This window comes from Thermobia domestica, chromosome 9 (genome assembly GCF_964235325.1).
Source record: "Thermobia domestica chromosome 9, izTheDome1.hap1.1, whole genome shotgun sequence".
Lineage (NCBI taxonomy): Eukaryota > Metazoa > Arthropoda > Insecta > Zygentoma > Lepismatidae > Thermobia > Thermobia domestica.
The window spans coordinates 77,378,051-77,398,046 of NC_137462.1; the positions used below are offsets into that span (position 1 = coordinate 77,378,051).

The 19,996-nt window shown below is 35.8% G+C and overlaps 1 protein-coding gene across 1 annotated transcript in view; it reads right to left on the reverse strand.

Moving 5' to 3' along the window:
- Positions 1–10,009: 10,009 nt before the first annotated feature.
- Positions 10,010–19,996, reverse strand: part of LOC145694764 (transducin beta-like protein 2) — a 69,893-nt gene continuing 59,906 nt past the window's right edge. The window contains exon 7 of the mRNA XM_081771386.1: positions 10,010–15,599. Within this exon, the coding sequence (XP_081627512.1) occupies positions 15,379–15,599 (221 nt within the window). The 3' untranslated portion in view covers positions 10,010–15,378. The remainder of the gene's footprint in view (positions 15,600–19,996) is intronic.

Consider the following 19,996-nt stretch of genomic DNA (forward strand, 5'->3'; position numbering starts at 1 on the left):
TAATGCTCAAAAGATGGTGAGAAAGCCCATTAGTGTAAGCACTTTATTTTCGTAATTTTACTTATGTCTTTTAAACGTACTTATAAATCCACCACAGGCACACACAAATATTACCATGGAAGTCAATAATGGTACTCTTACGTCCGATTTCGGAACCATATTTTTCTTTCTCCCTCTCATTCATATTGAAAGTGAAAACTATTAAGGTCTCAGATTGTTTCCTCAAATTTAACGAGGAAATTCCTCTCCCTACCGTGGAAGCTAGTGAAGATCAGGCTGTCATCCGGAATCGAAGCTTTGCCATATGCACAAAAAGTAAGCGTGTTAAACATTCGGAAGGACTGATAATCGCACACAATAGAAAGAAGATTCGAAGGGTTCTAGGTTCCCTCACATAACAGTATGCACGTTCTACGTGATCTCATGATCCATTCGAACAGCCAGCTAAACTGAAAACGTTCTGTTACAGTGTATAGCCCAAACGGAAAATTCCATCAACTTAAGATTAGAAACTACCTATTTCAATAATTCTATTTTGTCGTTTCTTTACTTTTAACAAAGTTGATCTATGACTTTTGATATACCTGGTTTAATGTGGATAACATTAGCTTCATGGAGGAGCCAAAAATGTTTTTACGGTTATGAAAAAAAAAAAAAAAGTTGGTATATTGCTTAAAATAGCGTATTTATGGGAACTTTTAGAAACACTTTCTAATTTACTTTGCTTCTATAACATTATAACAATACTTTTTGATAGGTGTAATTACGACAAGTTCTCCGAATTACGTAATTTGTAAGCAGTGTTGCGAACTTTACCATATTTCTAGAACGGTTTGAGAGATGTTGCTGTAAACGACGTTACGATCCCATCTATTGAAAGCCATCTATCCAATTGGATGAGGTACTTATCTAAGCAGTTTTACCATTGGATTGGATTGTATTTGAGTTTAGCGTCCCTTTCAGCAACGAAGCTAAGAGACGTGGATCTACAGCTTAACGTGGGATCCGAATCACGTCAGCTCCTGCCGGGAATCTCAGGTCTCCCACACGAAAGGCACATAACAGTTTTTTCGAAATAAAGGCTTTTGAAAAAGTCATATTCAATCCCTTGTATCTTTGTTCCTATTCAATCGAAATCCGTCTAAAGTACTTTGTATGTGGATTGCCCCGTCCATGTCATTTGCGTTGTTACTGCTATAGAGACCACCAACATTCGGATGTTTGTAATGTTGTAACGTCATTAGTTTGCAACACTAACAACAATGCTATTGTAAGTTTTTGTTTAACATGTAAATTTGAAATACGCAATAACCTGACGTAGAGAGAGCCATTTGAAAAAATATAACTATGTTGGGTTGATGACATTCTTAACGTGGTGACATCGGAGAGTATGTCAAACAATGTCCCTCCGCCAATATGTGTATGGTACAATTTTTTTTTTCTATTAGGTTAAAAGTTACAAGGGCGTATCAAGATAAATGGTCCACCCTGTATATGTTGTCCGGAGATAATGTCCTACGAACGTGCAAGGAATTAAGATGAGACAAGCCTTCGTCAGATGTGGTAGAAGTCTGTGAAAGGAGATCTGAGCAGATAGGTTTGACAGAGGGAACGAGGGTAGGTGAGATGGGGAAGGGAGGCAAAGGAACTACTAAAGAGTTTATTGAAAAACTCTGATCTGGTATTACCAACTGGTCCCATTATTATAAATAACCTCAGACGAAATATGAACTGTTTTCCTTTTAGAGTTTATCAATGACCACAAGTGTCATAGTCGCGGATTTTCTATAGTTTTAGTTGTAATATTGTTGATATAGTCTTGTAACTTTGCCTTAGAATATATATTTTGAATGTCTTCTAATGTTCGAGAAATTCTGATGTGTGTTCACTTGGAAAATCCTTTCATAGCTTTCATGCACTTCGTTCACAAGTACCTATTCGATTTAGTCATCAAATAGACAGAAACTTAACTGACATGTTCATTTTTCTCGCTGGTACAAAATCCTTCATAAGACCCCTAAGGACATCAATAAACGAGTCAGATGCGTCATCTACCGAGCCTTATTCTAATAAACGCCAGGAAAAAGGTCTAATATACGGCACATTTCCTACCAGGGGGCATGATGTCACTGGGTGGAGGAAAAGCTGGTTTTATTTCCTTGGCGTTTTATAATTGTTTTTCAAGAAAGAAAGAGAGGGTAAGAATACAAAGAATTGTGATCTGAAGGGAAGAAATTCAATTGTGGTACAATGTCCGGTTGCTAAAGAGAAGAAATAACATAATCTAGCTTACTTTCTTGTTTTGAACATGTTACATTGTTTTAATCCCAAGTCGTGAATAAAAGTGTCCATGGACTAGCAATCTTAGACACACTTTATAATGCTTGTTACGGGTGTAAGCCAGTCTATAAACAAATTAAAATCACCATATAAAATTGTCACCGATAGAAAAATTTCCACTAGAACAGTCATGACAGGGGCGTATCCCCATGTGGCCAGTAGAAACCTCCTCTCAGCACTCTTCACTTTATAATTACATTTACTTCTATTTAAACTATTTCACAGTCACTTTGAAAATATGATCTTTGTCTGCTTTAAAATTGGTTGCTTATACGTATAACTCCGCCTTTGTCCTGTCTGTAAATGTCGAACTGTTGAAATAAGGGGAATTCGTCATTTGATATCATGCCAGTTAACCAGCCTTCACAGAAAACCAAACGATCATAATGCGTAAGCTCAGGTAAATGAACAGCACAATCCGTTGTTTTGTTCTTGATTGACTGAGATTTTGACGATATATGGAGAAATTGTTGGTAAACACTGAAGAACAACACGGATTTAACTTTGTCTCCAACCTAACCTCACGCTCACAAACTCATTTCGACCTCATGCTCACCTCATCAGTCTGACCTCACGTTCACTAAACCTCACACTCACATCATTCTAACATCACGCTCACCTCACTAGTCTGACCTCACGCTCACTTCGTGAGGTTGAGGTCGAGTGAGCGTGGGTTTTGAACTCGTGAGCGCCGATTTCGTGAGTTTGGGCACAGCTCTTCCCGCTAAACTATTGGCTAGCACGCGCACCTTTGGTGCACAGGGTCGTGGGTAGGACTTGCGATATTTTGATGTATCGATCGATGGTTTGAAATGTCGGGATTTTTCGATAGTTTTCAGTATTTGGATAGTTTTCGATGTTTTCTTGTTTTTAATATCAAGGTATACCGATACCACTTTCTCAACATAACGAAAACTATTCATATAACACGACCTAGACTTTCAATACTTCAACGTTCTCTGTAACACAGAATTACTGTCTAATACAACCAAATATGAGAAAAACACGTCGATTTATCAAGATCACCTAAGTGGGATTTACAATATTGTAATATTAGTTCGTGCGCCTATACTATTTTGCTTCACACGCGAACTACTAAATGCAAGTGAATTATTGAATTCCGTCTCCTGGGATCGATAGCTAAAATAATAATTTCGAAAGTTCGTTAATGAGAATGATTTACCCATGGGTAAAGGTAGAAATTAGCCATTTTCGGTTTAACATTGATTACTATAGAACAAAGACAATAACATATAGCGAGACATGGTTTCTTGCAATTGATCCAGCGTCCCAAGAATACCTTTCATCTCCATCGTTAACAATGTACTAAAATCGGAAGTGATACAAATTTACTACAACTTTCAGTCTCAGTATTGATCTACAGAGATCAAAAATGATATATATATATATATATATATATATATATATATATATATATATATATATATATATATATATATATATATATATATAAGTTTTTTTTAAATTTATTTATTTATTTAGAATCGATTTAGTTTTCTAAGAAAAGTTCTCACATTCACTCTTAACCTATTCAAACTAAAAATGACAGAAATCAACCACGTCCGGTTCTAACGTTGATCACTATAAAGTAAAAACTGTAATAGAGATAAGCGTATTTTTTTTCAATTAATTAAACATCCCAAGAATACCTTTAGTTGCCATTCTTATCTCTCCACCGAAATCGGAAATGAAATAAGTGCATTACAACTTGCGGATTCAATACATATTGCCAAAAAGGTAAGAACTAGCGAGAAGTAGGTTTTGGAATCTGGTTAGGCATCTAAGAATAGTTGTAATCTCTCGTAACCCTTCATTCTAAATGAAATCTTTGAGTTTAACGTCCCACGGTTACGCCGGTTAGGCCAAAGGAGACGGTGGTGATGAAATAATGGATGAGATAGTGGGAGGAAATGGGAGAACCTCGAGAAAACCCACGCACATGATGTTTGTCCACCACAAAGTCCACTTGGCGGGGGCTGGGATCAAATCTGGGTCCCTACGCACCAGAGGTGAACGCTCTACCACTGATCCACCACGCCCCCCCCCCCAAAAAAAAGTAAAAGTTCAATAAAAATAATAAAAGTAAAAATGAAGCTCCAAGAAATAATTGATTTTGCGAATCTATGGCTTGAATCATTAGTCGAAGTGAAATATTAACCTTATACTTGCAGTGGACATTTGCATAGAGGCCGGTCCGTATGATGCGCTACGGCCCCTTCCGTAAGTTCTCTTTTGCATGTGACCCTCGACATCTGCCACCTTACCAATCTACCAATCTAAATAAATTTCAACAGTCCAAACAATTATTGTGGTCATTTTAGAGACAGTCTCGGTATTTTCAATATTAAAACTATTACGTACAGTCGAAAATTTGAAACGAATTTCTTGTATTATTGAACTAGCTCGTATTGTAAAACTCAAATTAATCATTCTCTGTAAATTTACTTAAAAAAATGAATTTTTATCAATTCAAGTCTTTACATGATACAAAGTGAAAATGCATTAAAATTTGTACAAAAACGAAGATATTTATAAAATAAGTTTTTTTATATGATTATTTTGTAGTTAAAATTTTGTTCATCGACGAGGGGGGAAAGGCCAAACGCTTTTGGGCCTAGGGGCGGCAAAACATTAAATCCAGCCCTGGTCGAACACTACAAATAAATAAATCATCGGTGTTTTCCGATTAATATTACATAAATGGTATAAGTTATCTCCGTGTTGGATAAAATGTAGATGAAATATAGCTTTAGGAACACACGTAAGCTAGTTGCATCCTCGAACAACGATTAAAGGATTATACGAAAATTAGTTAAGTGGTCGAGGACTGGCACATTTACCTAGTAATACAAAACCTTTATTTATGGCTGTTCTGCGTAGTTATATTTATACAAAAACAATTACTTGTTAGCTATATGAATTTTATTTCCAAGTAAATAGTCGGTGTGTATGAAATTCTATATACCTATCAAATACTAACTCTCAAATACTCGCCCAGAAAATATGTAAATTCTATTTTCTATTTGGAGCAGGCAGGGGTGCCCACAGGCTGGTTTTAGGGCGTTGGTTGCACCCGTTAGACTTTTTTTTTTGGAGGGGAAGTTCATAATTTCTTTCAAAATGACAGAATCGCACTTTTAAATATACTATAATTTTCCTTTTTTAAGAACGGTAACTGTGAAGGTGAATAAATGTATTCTCTATGGCTTGAAAGGATAAAATTATGACGGAAGGTGGAAGAAAATACTCTATAGATTGATCCTGTTTAGAAAGAATGGACAAGGGCTACTAAGTGATGTAGCCTGCAAACATCACTTAGTATTCGACATGCATACCAGAGTGGAATCTCATTGGGGAGGGGGAATCTCGCTAAGAATTTAAGTACTCTGTTTTGGGGGCGAATAGTATATTCGGGGGGAAATTGCGCCCAATTAGTTGGAGAGATGGGCTCCCCTCGGCCGAGGGCGGGCTGCAATTCTTATGTGGTTAACTGCTACCCCAAGATCAAGATTCCCCTCCTCCAGGCACGTAGCCAAGAGGGGGTCCGGACACCCCCCTTCGAGATCAGAAATAAAAAAATTAAGGATGGATTAAACGAAATGAGAAAAAGAAGGATGAACGTTAAAAATAAACTACAGGGAGGATTAAACGAAATGAGAAAAAGAAGGATCAGTGTTAAAAATAAACTACAGGAAGCTTTTGGTTACCCTTTCTTATGAGATTTGTATTACTTGCAATACATGGTGGCGAGGTGAGCGAGATATCCTGGAAGAGTTAGGAAATTTGAAATTTCTAGAAAAGTTACCAAATTGTTAAAATTTCTGTTACTAGTCAGGGAGTTTTGAAGCTTCCGAAAGCATAGTGCCATTGTGTAACAGCGTGGACAATTTTTATCATAATTTTTCGTCATCATATCCTTGCAGTATCAAACACGTTATTTCAAAAACAATTTTCTACTTCTCCTTTAACCTGTCATTTGGAACAGACAGTAGTTGACAGAATAAAAATTTGTGGAAAGAAAGTTCTGTTAATATTTGATTCAACAGAGAAAGGAACGCACATATTGCAAAATATTTAACAATACATTATTCAGTATGTACTTTTATAATAGTGAATATGTACTTTTTATAATAGTTGTCATAATGAGAGGAAAATTGTTTTATTTGAATAAACAGAAGAAGGACGTAAATATTGTATAATCTTTGTCAATACGTATTTTTTTATTATTTTAGTCGAGATTTCTTCATAGTTTAATAAAATACTTATCAACATAAGTTTATTGTCCTAACAAACCAATATATGTTGATAACAGTAAAGTAGTTTAGATTGATCGAACTCCTAGGCCTTCAGAATTTCATGTCACTCCTCCCCCCGTTACGAAATCCTAGCTAAACGAACCAATATATGTTCCAGTAAAATAGTTTAGAACGATTGAGCCCTGGTGTGATGACCACAGTATTTCCTGTTACGGACCTCCCCCCCCTTCAGAAAATTCTAGCTACGTGTCTGCCATCCCTCTAGAAAATTCGTAAATAAAACACTGACTTAGCTTACAAAATCCCTATTAAACAATAGCAAGCAAAATCACAAGAGGGAATTATTGTTAAAGGGACAAAGGAAAATATTCAAACCAGTTTTGGCGGTAATGTATCTTTAAAAATGTAGGTAAATACAAAACAATTTAATTTAATCGGTTATTTTATGATACTAAATGATGAATATTCTTGACCGGATTTCGAGGCCAAATACTCCAGTGTGCCTGACAAAACATCAAGACATTCCATGATTATTTTCTACTTGCTTCTAAGAAATACTTGATGTCAAAGACACTAAAACTTCTATCCCAAGTTGGCCAATGAAAAAAAAAAAAAAAAAAAAAAAAAAAAAAAAAAAAAAAGTAGCGGACCAAAGATACTCCCTGCTTACCTATGGTCGTTTCACAGCAAGTGTTATCTTCAGATAGAGAAAAAGAAGCTTTTGTGTAGAGAAAAAAAATCTACAGTGTTTTCGAATTACAATATACTTCTCCCTACTGTTGGAAGAAGCAGGTGTCTACTTTGATCCAACCTCACTCAACTTCATGCTCACAAATTCATTTCGACCTCACACCCTTAACATCATGCTCACACACTCATTTCCACCTCACGCTCACTCAACCTCACATCATTCTAACCTCACGCTCACCTCGTGAGGTTGAGGTCGAGTAAGCGTGAGTTCCGAACTCGTGAGCGCCGACCTCATGAGTTTGGACACCTTTGTGGAAACATCTGCGAGAATCCAAACGTCTTAAATATCTTCTTTCAGGGCACAACACATCACTGGCAGTAAAAGATACGTTCAGTAACTTTTAGGTTTTCCCTTCGACAACCTTCGTTTTGACCGAACTTCACACAAGCAATCTTTTGTTTTAATAGACATCCAACATGGCCATTTTTCTCGAAAATAGTCTTGTGATTTTTCCATAACCTTACTTTGCACAATTAACTATTGCAAAATGGAAAGAAGAAAAAAAAAACTTGTTATAGACCAAGCCCGTCGAGCTAGTGGTTAACTTTCTCGTACTCAAAATATTGGTTTCCTTTTTACCAAGGAAGAAACCAGAGTACACATAAACAAACTTATCAGGATTACCAGAAAATAAAATCGCATTATCCTGAAAGAGATTCTGGCTATGAGAGCGGGATTAATTGATTGCTGTGTTTAATCTGCTTTCAGCACCTAGGCTATAGAAGACAGGGATATTACTTAAAATGGGACCCGAAGTTGTACTGGAATTTGTATCCCAGACAAAACCGCATCGGTGATGGTATTCGAGATCACGCATAGAGAACGTGTTAGTACTTGGCGACAAAAATGCATGAGATAGAACTCGATCTACGGATTAGTCTGTTTGCGCTAGCCCGCTATAAAACCTGAAGTAGTACAAATCGGTCGTGGTGTGAGCCGCCTTCTTAATAGAAGGGACATTATTCTAAGAATTACATTATACGAATACAAGTATGATTCTTATTTCTGATCTGAGAATCCCCGTTGATATGTTACCAAACGCGCCTTCAGAGTGTGAGACTCGGTTTGATTTCTGGCGCAACCTCATACGTTCCTGATCTCAGCTTGAGATGTAGCTCCACGTCTCGTATAGCTTCGCACTTGAAATGGAAGTGCCTTCCGCTCACGCCCTGTTACTAGTCTTTGTGTTGAAGCAACGAACCACCGTTAGCCTATCGTCATGAGGGACTTATCGAAAATTATAAGTCTATGTGTGTTGTATTACTGACCAGACCTGAATTTTTGTGACATGCCACTAGCTACGGCAACGGGGCTGTGTCGTCGTTATCTGCTGAATTTCGAAATAAATCGGTATTCGGGGAAAGTGCATGTTGATATGGCAGCCAAACATGCCGTGTATGAAGGTATGCACTCTTCAATGCTCCGATCTCTGTAATTACTTCATCAATGGATGTGCGGATTAGAACCAGGCCAACGAAAATAAACTTCATTCTATAAAACGCTTCGGGTAATTGGCAGACGTAGCGTACCAGTCATCGATATGTAATGATCTGACATATTCATCTCAAACATTCCTATTTAGTACGTCGCAGTAATAGAGTAGCTGAGAGTCCATTGTCAGAGCGTAAGAAGGGAAAATATATTTAAAACAAGAATTTTGGAATGATCCAAAAAATGGCTCAAAAGATTGCGATCTTGGCCAATAATTAGTTTTAGGATTAGGGGGTCACAAAATTTTTGAACGGCTCCTAAATCGAGTCTTGTATTTTCTACGGAATAAGCACACCATACTGAGTTACATGATAATTTAATGGCTACATTATATGTAGTTCTCTAAATATAAGGCGTGCAAGAAATTTTTTGATTGAAATATATTGGATCTTTTGATCCAAAAAAAAAAAAAAAAAGGAAGGAAAAAAAAGCAAAATTACGAAAATGTTCCAACGTGTAACTTCTATGAGAGGGAAGTATGTGTATGATAATTTCTTATAATTTTAGTAATCAAAAAATTTTTGACTACTACAGCTAACACTTCAAATTTCTTTTCTGTCAGTTTTACTTAAACAGAAGGTAAGATATCGAATTTTAGTTTGCTTTTAGTAAATTTTTTTCCCTTACCTACTGATTTTTTACCTTAAAACAGCACTTTCTCTTACCCTTCATTTAAGCTCTGAAATCGTGACTGGGTCGCTCCAAAGTCAAGATTTTATAAGGACCATAGTAGTACTTGCATCCCGCTGCACTCTTTTCCATTTACCATAATACAGTCATAATAGTAAACTTGCTTGTATCCTGTACGCTGTACCTAAGCCTTTCCATTTACCATAAATACAGTCACAGTAGTACTTACTTGTATCTCGTACGCTGTACTTAGGCTTTTTCATTTACCATACCACAGAATCTGAACTAGTCGAACCTTTTCTGTTCATAACGAATATGATGCTATTACATTTCTTTCCCATAATATGCACAAAAAAAAAAAAAAAGAAAAAAAAGAAAGTTCTAACATTTCACTGTATGTCGATCTTCACAAAATGTTAAAATATGAGCCGTGTTTTCTTAATAAATATGTGGAAAGATGTCTACAAGTTTGCCACTTGAAAATAATACACTTCAAAACAAACAGTATAAAATACAGTACTTTGAAAAAAAATATGCCGCATTTTATTTATTGAATTTGGAATCATAAACGTTGTAAAATACAATATTCATGCACAAAATAATGGGAACTTAAAACGAGAAAAACTTCACAAACAAAATGTACACAAAGTTTTAACAGATGCGTTTTAAATTATTTTTTTTTCTGAGAAATATTGAAAAACAAAATTCATATTTCTGGATCTCATCTTACAAATAATGTTTAATTTTAACAAAGGAAATTTCATCCGAGTTATTGTACTTCGTTCTAGAAATGCGCATAAATTTAGATTATGTATGTCAAACTGAAATTTCAACTTTGTACTACTGTTCAACATATCAAACTTAACTTTTAAATTTCCAACTCATTATGGTTGATCTATTTTGCGATACAAGAATATGACCTGAAAAAAATAAATACGTACAAAAACAAGTTTGTTTATCTACCCTAGCAAAGCATATAAATAAATAAATAAATAATGTTATTGCCCTTCGGACACCATTTAGAGGTAATGCTAACTACAATTCTGGAATCACGGAATTGCTACCAAAAATTTTGGTCAAAGACATATTTTCCTCAGTGTTTCTACATATTACTTGTGCAATATAAAACAAATGGAATTTCCAAGTTAGTATACACACTCAAACATTCACACAGTGACTTACTCAACTCGTGAAAAATCGATACTCGAACTTTCTCGAGGAGGCTCGAAATAATAATATCCTGAGAGAAAGCTTGGAGATTTGCTGTTAGATATCAAGCAGAAATATCGGTGTTTCCAGTTTTTGCCGTGACTTGGATCCTGAGCATAGCACACTATTTCGTTGAGACACACTATTACACTATCATAAAACTAGATAAAATGACTGCAAATTCCATCACAAACCCAAAGAAAATAGCTAAATATGATATACAGTAGTATTACTTCCTAGGTTATTTATTAACCGAATTCAGAAATTTAATAATATGAATCTATAAATGAAGTGTATAGCTTCATGTTCACAACAAAACGAAAACTACAATATAAAATAGTTGTGTTATTGAAAAAAGTAAAAGGGAACTGTCAACGTTTGTTTCGAATTTGGTGCTAGTTCTTGTGTAAGACTGTGCAGACTCGCCAGCCAATGCAAAATCACACTTTATTGTTGCCACAAAGAGATTCAACCAACGTAACCTATGGACATTTCACATAAGAGCACGCATTGAAAGACGTTTAATACACTAGTTTACAAAAATAAATAGCGTTTTGGCCAAGTTACAAGTCTTTGAACTTTTGATAGTAAAGCTCCAGATATATAACTGTCAAGCATTTTAGAAACAATAAATTAAAAAAAAAAAAGAAAAAAAAGGGGGGGAATTGTGAAGGGAGGTCGGCCAGGGTTATAAATTAAAAATACCACCCCAGGTTGGTAAGAATGAGCTAAAACCTACATTTCTTTGGCCGTAATAATTGGTATTGGGCTTCTTATCCTAACTACTTTCCCCAAAACAACCACTACGATGGAAGGGAGACTTGGAAGAGGTCTTAAAAATATTGCTATTGTTTTCTTTCATCGGATTATTTATTTATTTAGCCTTTTCTTTTCTCCTAACAAACGTACTTCTAGGAAAGAAGAGATTTCCGAGGATTTGGAAACAAGACTTCTTTTTTCTCTCTACTAGCATAGCTACTCTGAAATTTTGTGGCACACCCTTTTTCTTCGATGTTACGTTTCACCTGTAAACATCCTACATCGCGTCGACATCATCCCAGTAATCGACTAAGAGGTATGGAAACATACTAAATTAGCTTAACTACTTTATATAAACTTTTTAGGATTTCCGAAATGAGTTACTCGCTTCAAATCGTAGTTCCATTTTACACTGATAATAAATTATACACCTAATTTACAAATAGTTAAAGAACATACAAAAACGTGACATTTATTTTAATTAAGCTACTTTTCGAAACTAAATATCAATTATATATTACAAGAATCATGTAATTGTACTGCTGTTCTCTGACAAGAAGGCGCTAACAAGGTATGCGGTTACACGAAGCAATCGCAGTTCACTTCAAGAGTGCAGGATTGTTTCTTCCTCAGGAACAGTTAACAGAACGGAAAATCCATCTTGTAATACACTGTCACTCCCTCGTTCAGAAAGTAAACTGTCGCTCCTCCATACGTTAATATTTCGCAATCTCAATGCACTTTACAACTCACAATTTGTAACGCGTCTAAACTGTATTATTGTGTTTTAACTATATTTTTGAAAGCACAAATTTTAAATTATTAACCGGTATTTCGGATTATTTTTTTTTATGTATTTATTGTTTACTTCTACATTAAACGTTGGTATTTTCCTTTTACGCCTTCGAGTTTGGTATCATTAAAAACAGTTGTTTCGAACTCAAGTTAATTGTGAACACTAACATTCACTTTCGTTAATTGTAGATACTGCAGATAGCAAATCAGTACTCAGAAGAAACTCTTCGCAACCCAGAGCACTCAGAATTCTCATGAAACATTCAAGTGATCATACAATTAGCAATGGTATATAGTAGTTATTATTCACAATTAAAGATATAATAATTCTAACACCTTTTAGAAACTCTATGTAATTGACATCATTTGTTTCAAATCTATTTGCAATTTCATTTTATTTTCGGTGAACTCTCATTGTTCTACAGATCCCTCATTATTATCATTCTTCCATTTGGAGCATGACACTTGGGCTCGATTGCCGATTGAAGGTCATGAGTTCTGTGTTCTAAGTTAAATCCATATATCACTTAGCGTGTAACATTATGAAAACTACGAACGATCGCCATTTTCTAAACAAATTAGCCTAAACAGTGTTCGAACACCCTCTAAAGTTTGTTTTGGCATTAGAATTGGTTTGAATTTCTGTTATTCGATAGACCTAGAATTTTAAAGTAAAAGAATATGATTATTAATAGGTTAAGGATGGATATTATACGACGGTGATTCACAAAGTAATTCATCCAAGCCCACTAACTGGCCAATAGTACTGCAAACATTCTGAACAGTTTCTCATTACTGCACTGATGTTTAAGCTGTAGAATGTAATTTGTTTCACCTTCCTATCTGTTCTCGTTCCAGAGTAATGGTGCAATCCATGGTTTCTAGTGGTGACGTCCAATTAAAACAGCGGGCTGTCATTGAATTTCTGACTGCGAATGGTTGTGCGCCCAGGAACATTCATCGCCAGTGACGAGTTGTGGATACACCATTGCGACCCAGAAACGAAGCGTCAGTCGATGGAGTACCGCTACACATCCTCTCCTCCGTCAAAAAATTCAAAGTTGTCCCATCTGCTTGCAAAGTGTTGACATTCTGCCTCATCCTGCCTATAGTCCGGACCTTGCACCCTGTGACTTTTGACTCTTCCCCAAACTTAAGGATCACCTTAAGGGTGAACGCTACAGTTGTGACGCGGAGGTGGAAGCAGCAGTTGGGCAATGGTGTCGCCAGCAATTCTTCGCCGACGGCATGAAAAACCTTGTTTCGCGTTGCCTGTAATTGGGACTACGTTAAAATATGATGCCACCATTTGTGGCAGACATTACAAGCTTTCCACTGATACCTGTATCGATGCTATTTGTCAAACAATTAAGATATCACCTTGGAGGCATTACTTTCTGAATCACCCTCGTATATACCGTGTGTATACACAATATTACCAAAACCACCATCACAAAACACAAAAGAGAGTTAGCAATGTTTTCGGAAAGAAGCTTCATCAAACAAAGAAGGAAAGAAAATATAATTTTTGTGATACTACTGCTTCGTTTCCCTGTGTGATGAAGTATTTTGGCGAAAGTTTACGTTTCTTTACGTTGCTGCGATGATTTTTTTTTTTTTTTTACCATTTCGGAACTTAATACGGGTAATCTGTTAAGATTTACCTTCCTGACATGTTCTATACCTTGTATCATTCTGTACAAATACGGTCGAAAGAACATAATAAATTGAACTGAGCTATATATATATATATATATATATATATATATATATATATTTGCAATACACAGAAATATGAAACATACTGTAATATACTGCCAACAAAAATATCCAGCGTCGAATTTACAACATTCTACTCTATACCTCCGATTGAAGTCGGTGTCGGCGAATCTGTTAAATTGACATTCAAATAGATATGCAATATCTGTGCGTATTCTGCCGTCTGGGCTCTTTCTACTTTCTTTTCTCAGCTCATAACTCATAGGACATAGTAAGTATTTCATAAATTTCGATTGATAATTGACTTGTTCCCATTTATTACCAAGACGAAACGAAACATAAAACGTTCAATTAATTACAATATTAAATATTCCCTGCCTTACACACTATTGAGAGCATGCATGTGCCATTTTCGGAATGACATTGGTTGTACAATTTATTCCTTTCCAAAGCGTATCACCGCAAATACCCATTCCAAATAAGCAAGAAAATAAAATCAACACTTAACAAAGTAAGAAAGAAAGACAGAGATCAAATTTTAGGAAATATAACAGCCTTTGTTACATATATAGATACACACACACACGATATATATATATATATAGGGTGTCTTAAAAAGTCCCCTTATATAGGGTAACTGTTATTATCTGAGTTACAACAAAATGTAATAGGGGAAACCGTCTCCAAATATGTTTTTAATCTAAAGTGAAGGATTTTTTTTTAAATTAGACAGCCGTTTGGGCTCTTAAATGAAAATACAACGTTGCCATTTACTTACACCCACAACATAAGTGAATGAAGTGACTATCTTTTACACTAACGTGTCATGGCCAACCCCCATTTACTCTATGTTGTAGATCCACGGAAATGGCAACCATTTTCATTTAACATTGGGAGCATAAAGAGTATACAGCCCAAACGGCTCGTCCGATTTACAAAATGCCTTCACTTTAGCTTGAAAACATCATATTTGGAGACAGTTTTCCCCTCTTACATTTTGTTATAACTCTGATAATAACAGTTACCCTGTCAGGTGACATTTGACACACTCTGTATATATATATATATATGTATGTTTAGGTGACCAGTCTATGTTTTTATTATATTATTTAGAAAAATAATGATGCATTTCAAGTGACTAAACCACTTCTAGAAACATTCGTCACCCCCAAAAAAAACCTAGGCGTACACATGTGTAGTAACATCTGTGTCAAAAAATGCAAACATTCTCATACATACAAAACCCAAACATGTTCACACATAGTTTTCAATTCAGTAACAAGATCGTACACCGTTTCACATCATCATGGTATCACACTTTATTCATATATATATATAGATTTAGATATATATTTCTTTAACGGAATTGTGGCATAAATTTATTCAAACAAGTTACTCTTTGTGCCTTCAGCTCAGTTCGCCGATACTCTTCAAGAATTCTTTGGCTTCTTTGATTTGAGTTTGCATTCGTTCTCGCATAGCCGAGGTCCCTGTTCCTTGGAGCTTCAGCTTCAAATGTTCAATCGTTGCATAATACCCGGCCACATTGTGCAATACTCGCACATGTTTATCACCAGCAGTGAGAACGTATTTCCCCGTTGAATCAAACAGAACACATGAAATAGGAGCTAGTGAAAAGAAAAAAAATATTATTTTAGGAAACTTGTAAAACATGATTTATTTACAGTAGTCTATAAAGCCTAATCGTACAGAATCTTCATGTTTGAACAATGCATACATAAAAGTATTGTGATAATACTTGCCTGAACCATTTAAGTGAAAACTATTTCGCACTAGAGCCTATCTATCTTATCTATGCCCTTGGAAAGTATGCGAACTATACTTCGGCCCCACCCTCGCCACCCTCTAACGGAGAAAATCCTCCCTTTGCTTACGGAAAAGAAGTGAATGACCTCAGTTGTGTTGCCAATTTGTCATTCAATCGTTTGGTCTTGACGAGTGAAGATCGTAGGCTACTTAGAATGGCTAACAAGATAGAGGACAGCGAAGTCCGTGAAATAATTCATTTTGGCAACGCTTCCGCATCTAACAATTGAAAGATCTTGGCCGCAACAATTTCTCCCTCCTCTTTTGAGGGAGGTACGGGAAAGCACACATCGACTGCAGCGTTAGAAGGGGCACAGATCAAATAGAAAGGCTCTAGTTTCAGTGATTAATTTCACTACTATTAGTACCTTTTTTTTCTATTTTTTTTTTTTTTTTTTTAACTACGTTGCTCGAAGAATTACATTTTTATAAAATCATTTTCCTAGAACAAATAATGGTTAAGAGTTGATAAAAAAAAATACTACAGGATGACTACCCTTGTTACAACGCAAGAGCATCTACGGAAAATTAAGGAATTTGATGTAAAAAGGGCATAAGCGAGTTTATGCCCTTTTTGCATCAAACGCATTTGTGGCTTTTGCCACGCTTGTTTAGCTTCCTGGTAACATTTCAATTCGAATATCGCAATAAAATGCTGCATATTACGTTTTATGTAAGAAAAAAAAACTACTTAAATTTTCAAAAGCGTTTTTCTCCAACTGCATGTTTCAGACTTACGCCTTTAATGTATCAAACTCCTTAATTGTTTATTGACTACACTATTATGTCTACGAGAAAGATCATTTTGCAAAAACAGTTTTTCGAGCAACTTACTTTTTTTGGAGAAAAAACGCATTGATAATAATGATGAGAAATTATCACTGAAACTCACTTTAGCCGTGTGTTAGAATTTTATTATCATTATTAATATACATTCCCATTGTTTCAATAAGTATTTACATGATAGTTATACACAAACTAAGTATTGGCAGCATGGAGAAAAATAAACAGATTTAGCTTTCGAGACTGAATAGCTCGTCACATGAGTGTAAGAAGAAATGACCAAGAAAGAAAGACAAGAATTTTAGGAATGATAAGAAAAATGGATCAAAGGATTGCGATCTTGGCCAAGAATTAGTTTCTAGACCGGCCCCTAAATCGAAATTTCGTATTTTTTACGGAATAAGCACATCATACTGAGTTAAGTGATAGCTTGAATTTGTCTACACTATATGTAGTTCTCCAGATATAAAGCGTACAAGAAAATTTCTGATTGAAATATATTGGATCTTTTGATGCATTTTTGGATCAGGGGCTCCAAAATTTTTGAACGGCCCCTAAATCGAGTTTTCGTAAGCCATATTGAATTCATGCTGAATATTTGACAACCAAAAAGACCATGCCAGATCGACGACCGATTAAATTATCAAGGAGGAAAAGGAAATGCTTGAAAAAGGAGACAGAGCACGCGGAAAATCACTGCAACGAAACGCACTGATACGAACTGTATGTATTCGTCGTTCTTAAAAAATATCATTTCCTTGGTATTTATATTTGAACCAACATTAAAATTTATATTTCATTAGAACTTTCTCTAACTTTTTATTCTTTATAGTAAAAGTGATCTTATTTTCAACTTACATTAAACATATCTTTTTATTAAACGAAGATTTTAGATTCTTTAATCTCAATGTAACTTTGTGTGTATGTGTATGTGATTTTCTTAATTTCCGATTTCTGCATACTCGGATTACGTCCAAAAGTTATTAGCCCAGTTAATCGGAGTTCCATTGTAGTCGAGAAAATGTGAACAGCGACATGGAGTACTAAAAGTTATATTTAAAATATAAATAAAAGTAAACATGTCAACGTAATGAATGACAATAGAAGCTGTAGTTTTCGCCAGGCCATCACTATCTTCTTTATTATTGTAAAATTAAAGCAATGTTAGAGAAGGGGTAGAGGAGGAGATAATGTGGGGAAATGGTTAGAACTAGTTTAATCCAGTCTCACTATTAGTAGAATGCAAATATGAATATTCCCATTCTTTTGAACGGCGATTTCTTTTTTAACCCATTTACATTGACCAAAAAAAAAAAAAAAAAAAAAAATCGATCAAAGCTGAAGTTGTGACTGTCCCTATATCTGAACACAGGTACGTAGAAAATCTGGGTATCGCAAGAACAGAGGTTGTTTTGATACGAAAGATTGAGTTTTCAGATGCAGAATGCAGAGCATTTGGTGGAATTCAGAAGCTAGGTAAGATAACAAGAATTGTTTGAAGTCGAAGAATTTGAGTTCTAATAATTTCAATACTTAATATGTGTATATATCAGAGATGACCAATTCCGGAATTCGGAAAGTAAAATTGGAAAAATTCCGAATTTTTTTTGAATTCCGGATTTTTCCGAAATCCGGAATTTTCTAAATTCTGATTTTTCCCATTTTTTTCGAAATCTGGAAAGTGAGATTTCCGATTTCTCAAAATAAATTTCCGGAAAATTTTGGCCATCCTTAGTGTGTGTATATATCTATACAGGTGTATCTGTGGCATGGGTCTAAAAGGGCCAATGTCACTTTTTGGCAAAAAAAAATGAGATACTCTTCAATTTTAACGTCTATAAATGGATGTTTTCTTGTGCAAGAAGAGCAAATGTCAACACAAAATAGTTTGCAATATATACCATTCGTATTAACATTTGCTTTCCTTGCACAAGAAAATATCCATTTATAGGCATTAAAATTTGACGAACACCTGATTTTTGCCAAAAAGTGACATTGGCCCTTTTAGATCCAAGGTACACATATATATAGTCGGAACAAACGAATCGCTAAGTGGGAATGGAAAATCAATTACTTACCAGAGTATTATAGAAACAATTACTTTCGCTAAGCTCTTTATCCTATACGAGCTAGAAGAAGTACGAAAGGAAAAAGAAAACTCAATGAAGAGCGGTGGTATCGTTTCTGCCTCGAACATACTGATGACGGTCGTGTACGTGAAGCAGAAGATTTAGCGTGTATTCGAAGACCTGTGATCATGATTTAGGGGTGAATGACTAATGCATCACATATTCAGGACAATATTTCTGTCCTTCAACCTTATCTGAATACTGCAAGGCCTCGTTTTTCAGCAAGATAACGCACGTTCCTGTTAGATCTCTGGACCTAAGCCTTATCAAAATGAAATGAAAATGAAATGAAATCTTTGAGTTTTACGGCCCACGGCTATGCCGGTTAGGCTAAAGGAGACGGTGAGGATGAGTAATGAATGAAATGGTGGAATGAAGAAAGTGGGAGGAAACGGGAGAGCCCCGAGAAAACCCACGCACACAGTGTTTGTCCACCACAAAGTTCACTTGGCGGGGGCTGGGATCGAACCCGGGACCCCAAGCACCAGAGGTGAACGCTCTACCACTGAGCCACCGCGGCCCCCTAAGCCTTATCAAAATCATATGTGGAACACGGCAGAAAAACGCCTGACTACTATCGTTCAGCAATGCCAAAAAGTAAGCGTAGAATGTTATAGAGACATTTAGCATCTGCACGACCTACTATTTGCTCGAACAGCTGCTTGTGAGACAACTTATGGCTACATATATCATTAAGGTAAGTACTCTACATCTCGAACACCCTTTATAACATGTTTGGAGGTATCACATTGGGATCACTTCCACATACCAGCACTTTCTGATATACGAACTTTTACCAGATCCGTGCATTCTAAATGACTGTTTTCAAATGGCATTTCAACTAATGTATATAAAATGGAAAGGAGTGTCCCTCCCCTCCCCCTCTCTGACATTCGCACTTCGCAAAGATAACTCATGGGACGATGGAAGAAACGCTCCATTTTTCGTTGATTTCAGCTCGTAGGAAGCGACGTAGCTTGCACCAGGCTTCTATCGCTTTTACCCTCGAGCTGGATGAACTTCTCTTCTGCACTGGAAAGAGAGTAGAACGAGATATAAACCATGCCCCCACCAGGGAGACTCTGGCTGTCAGTTGGTAGATGGACGTTTTACCGACTACAACATAAAGGATCTTTATACAATATATCTGTACTGGAGAAATAAGATTGGTTGCCACATGTATAAAATTTTACAGTAGAAAAAATAAGTCCAGCCTTTTACCACTTACCATCTACTTAAATATGATGTTTTGAGCTTCAGGCTTCATACTACTGAAAACAGCTAGT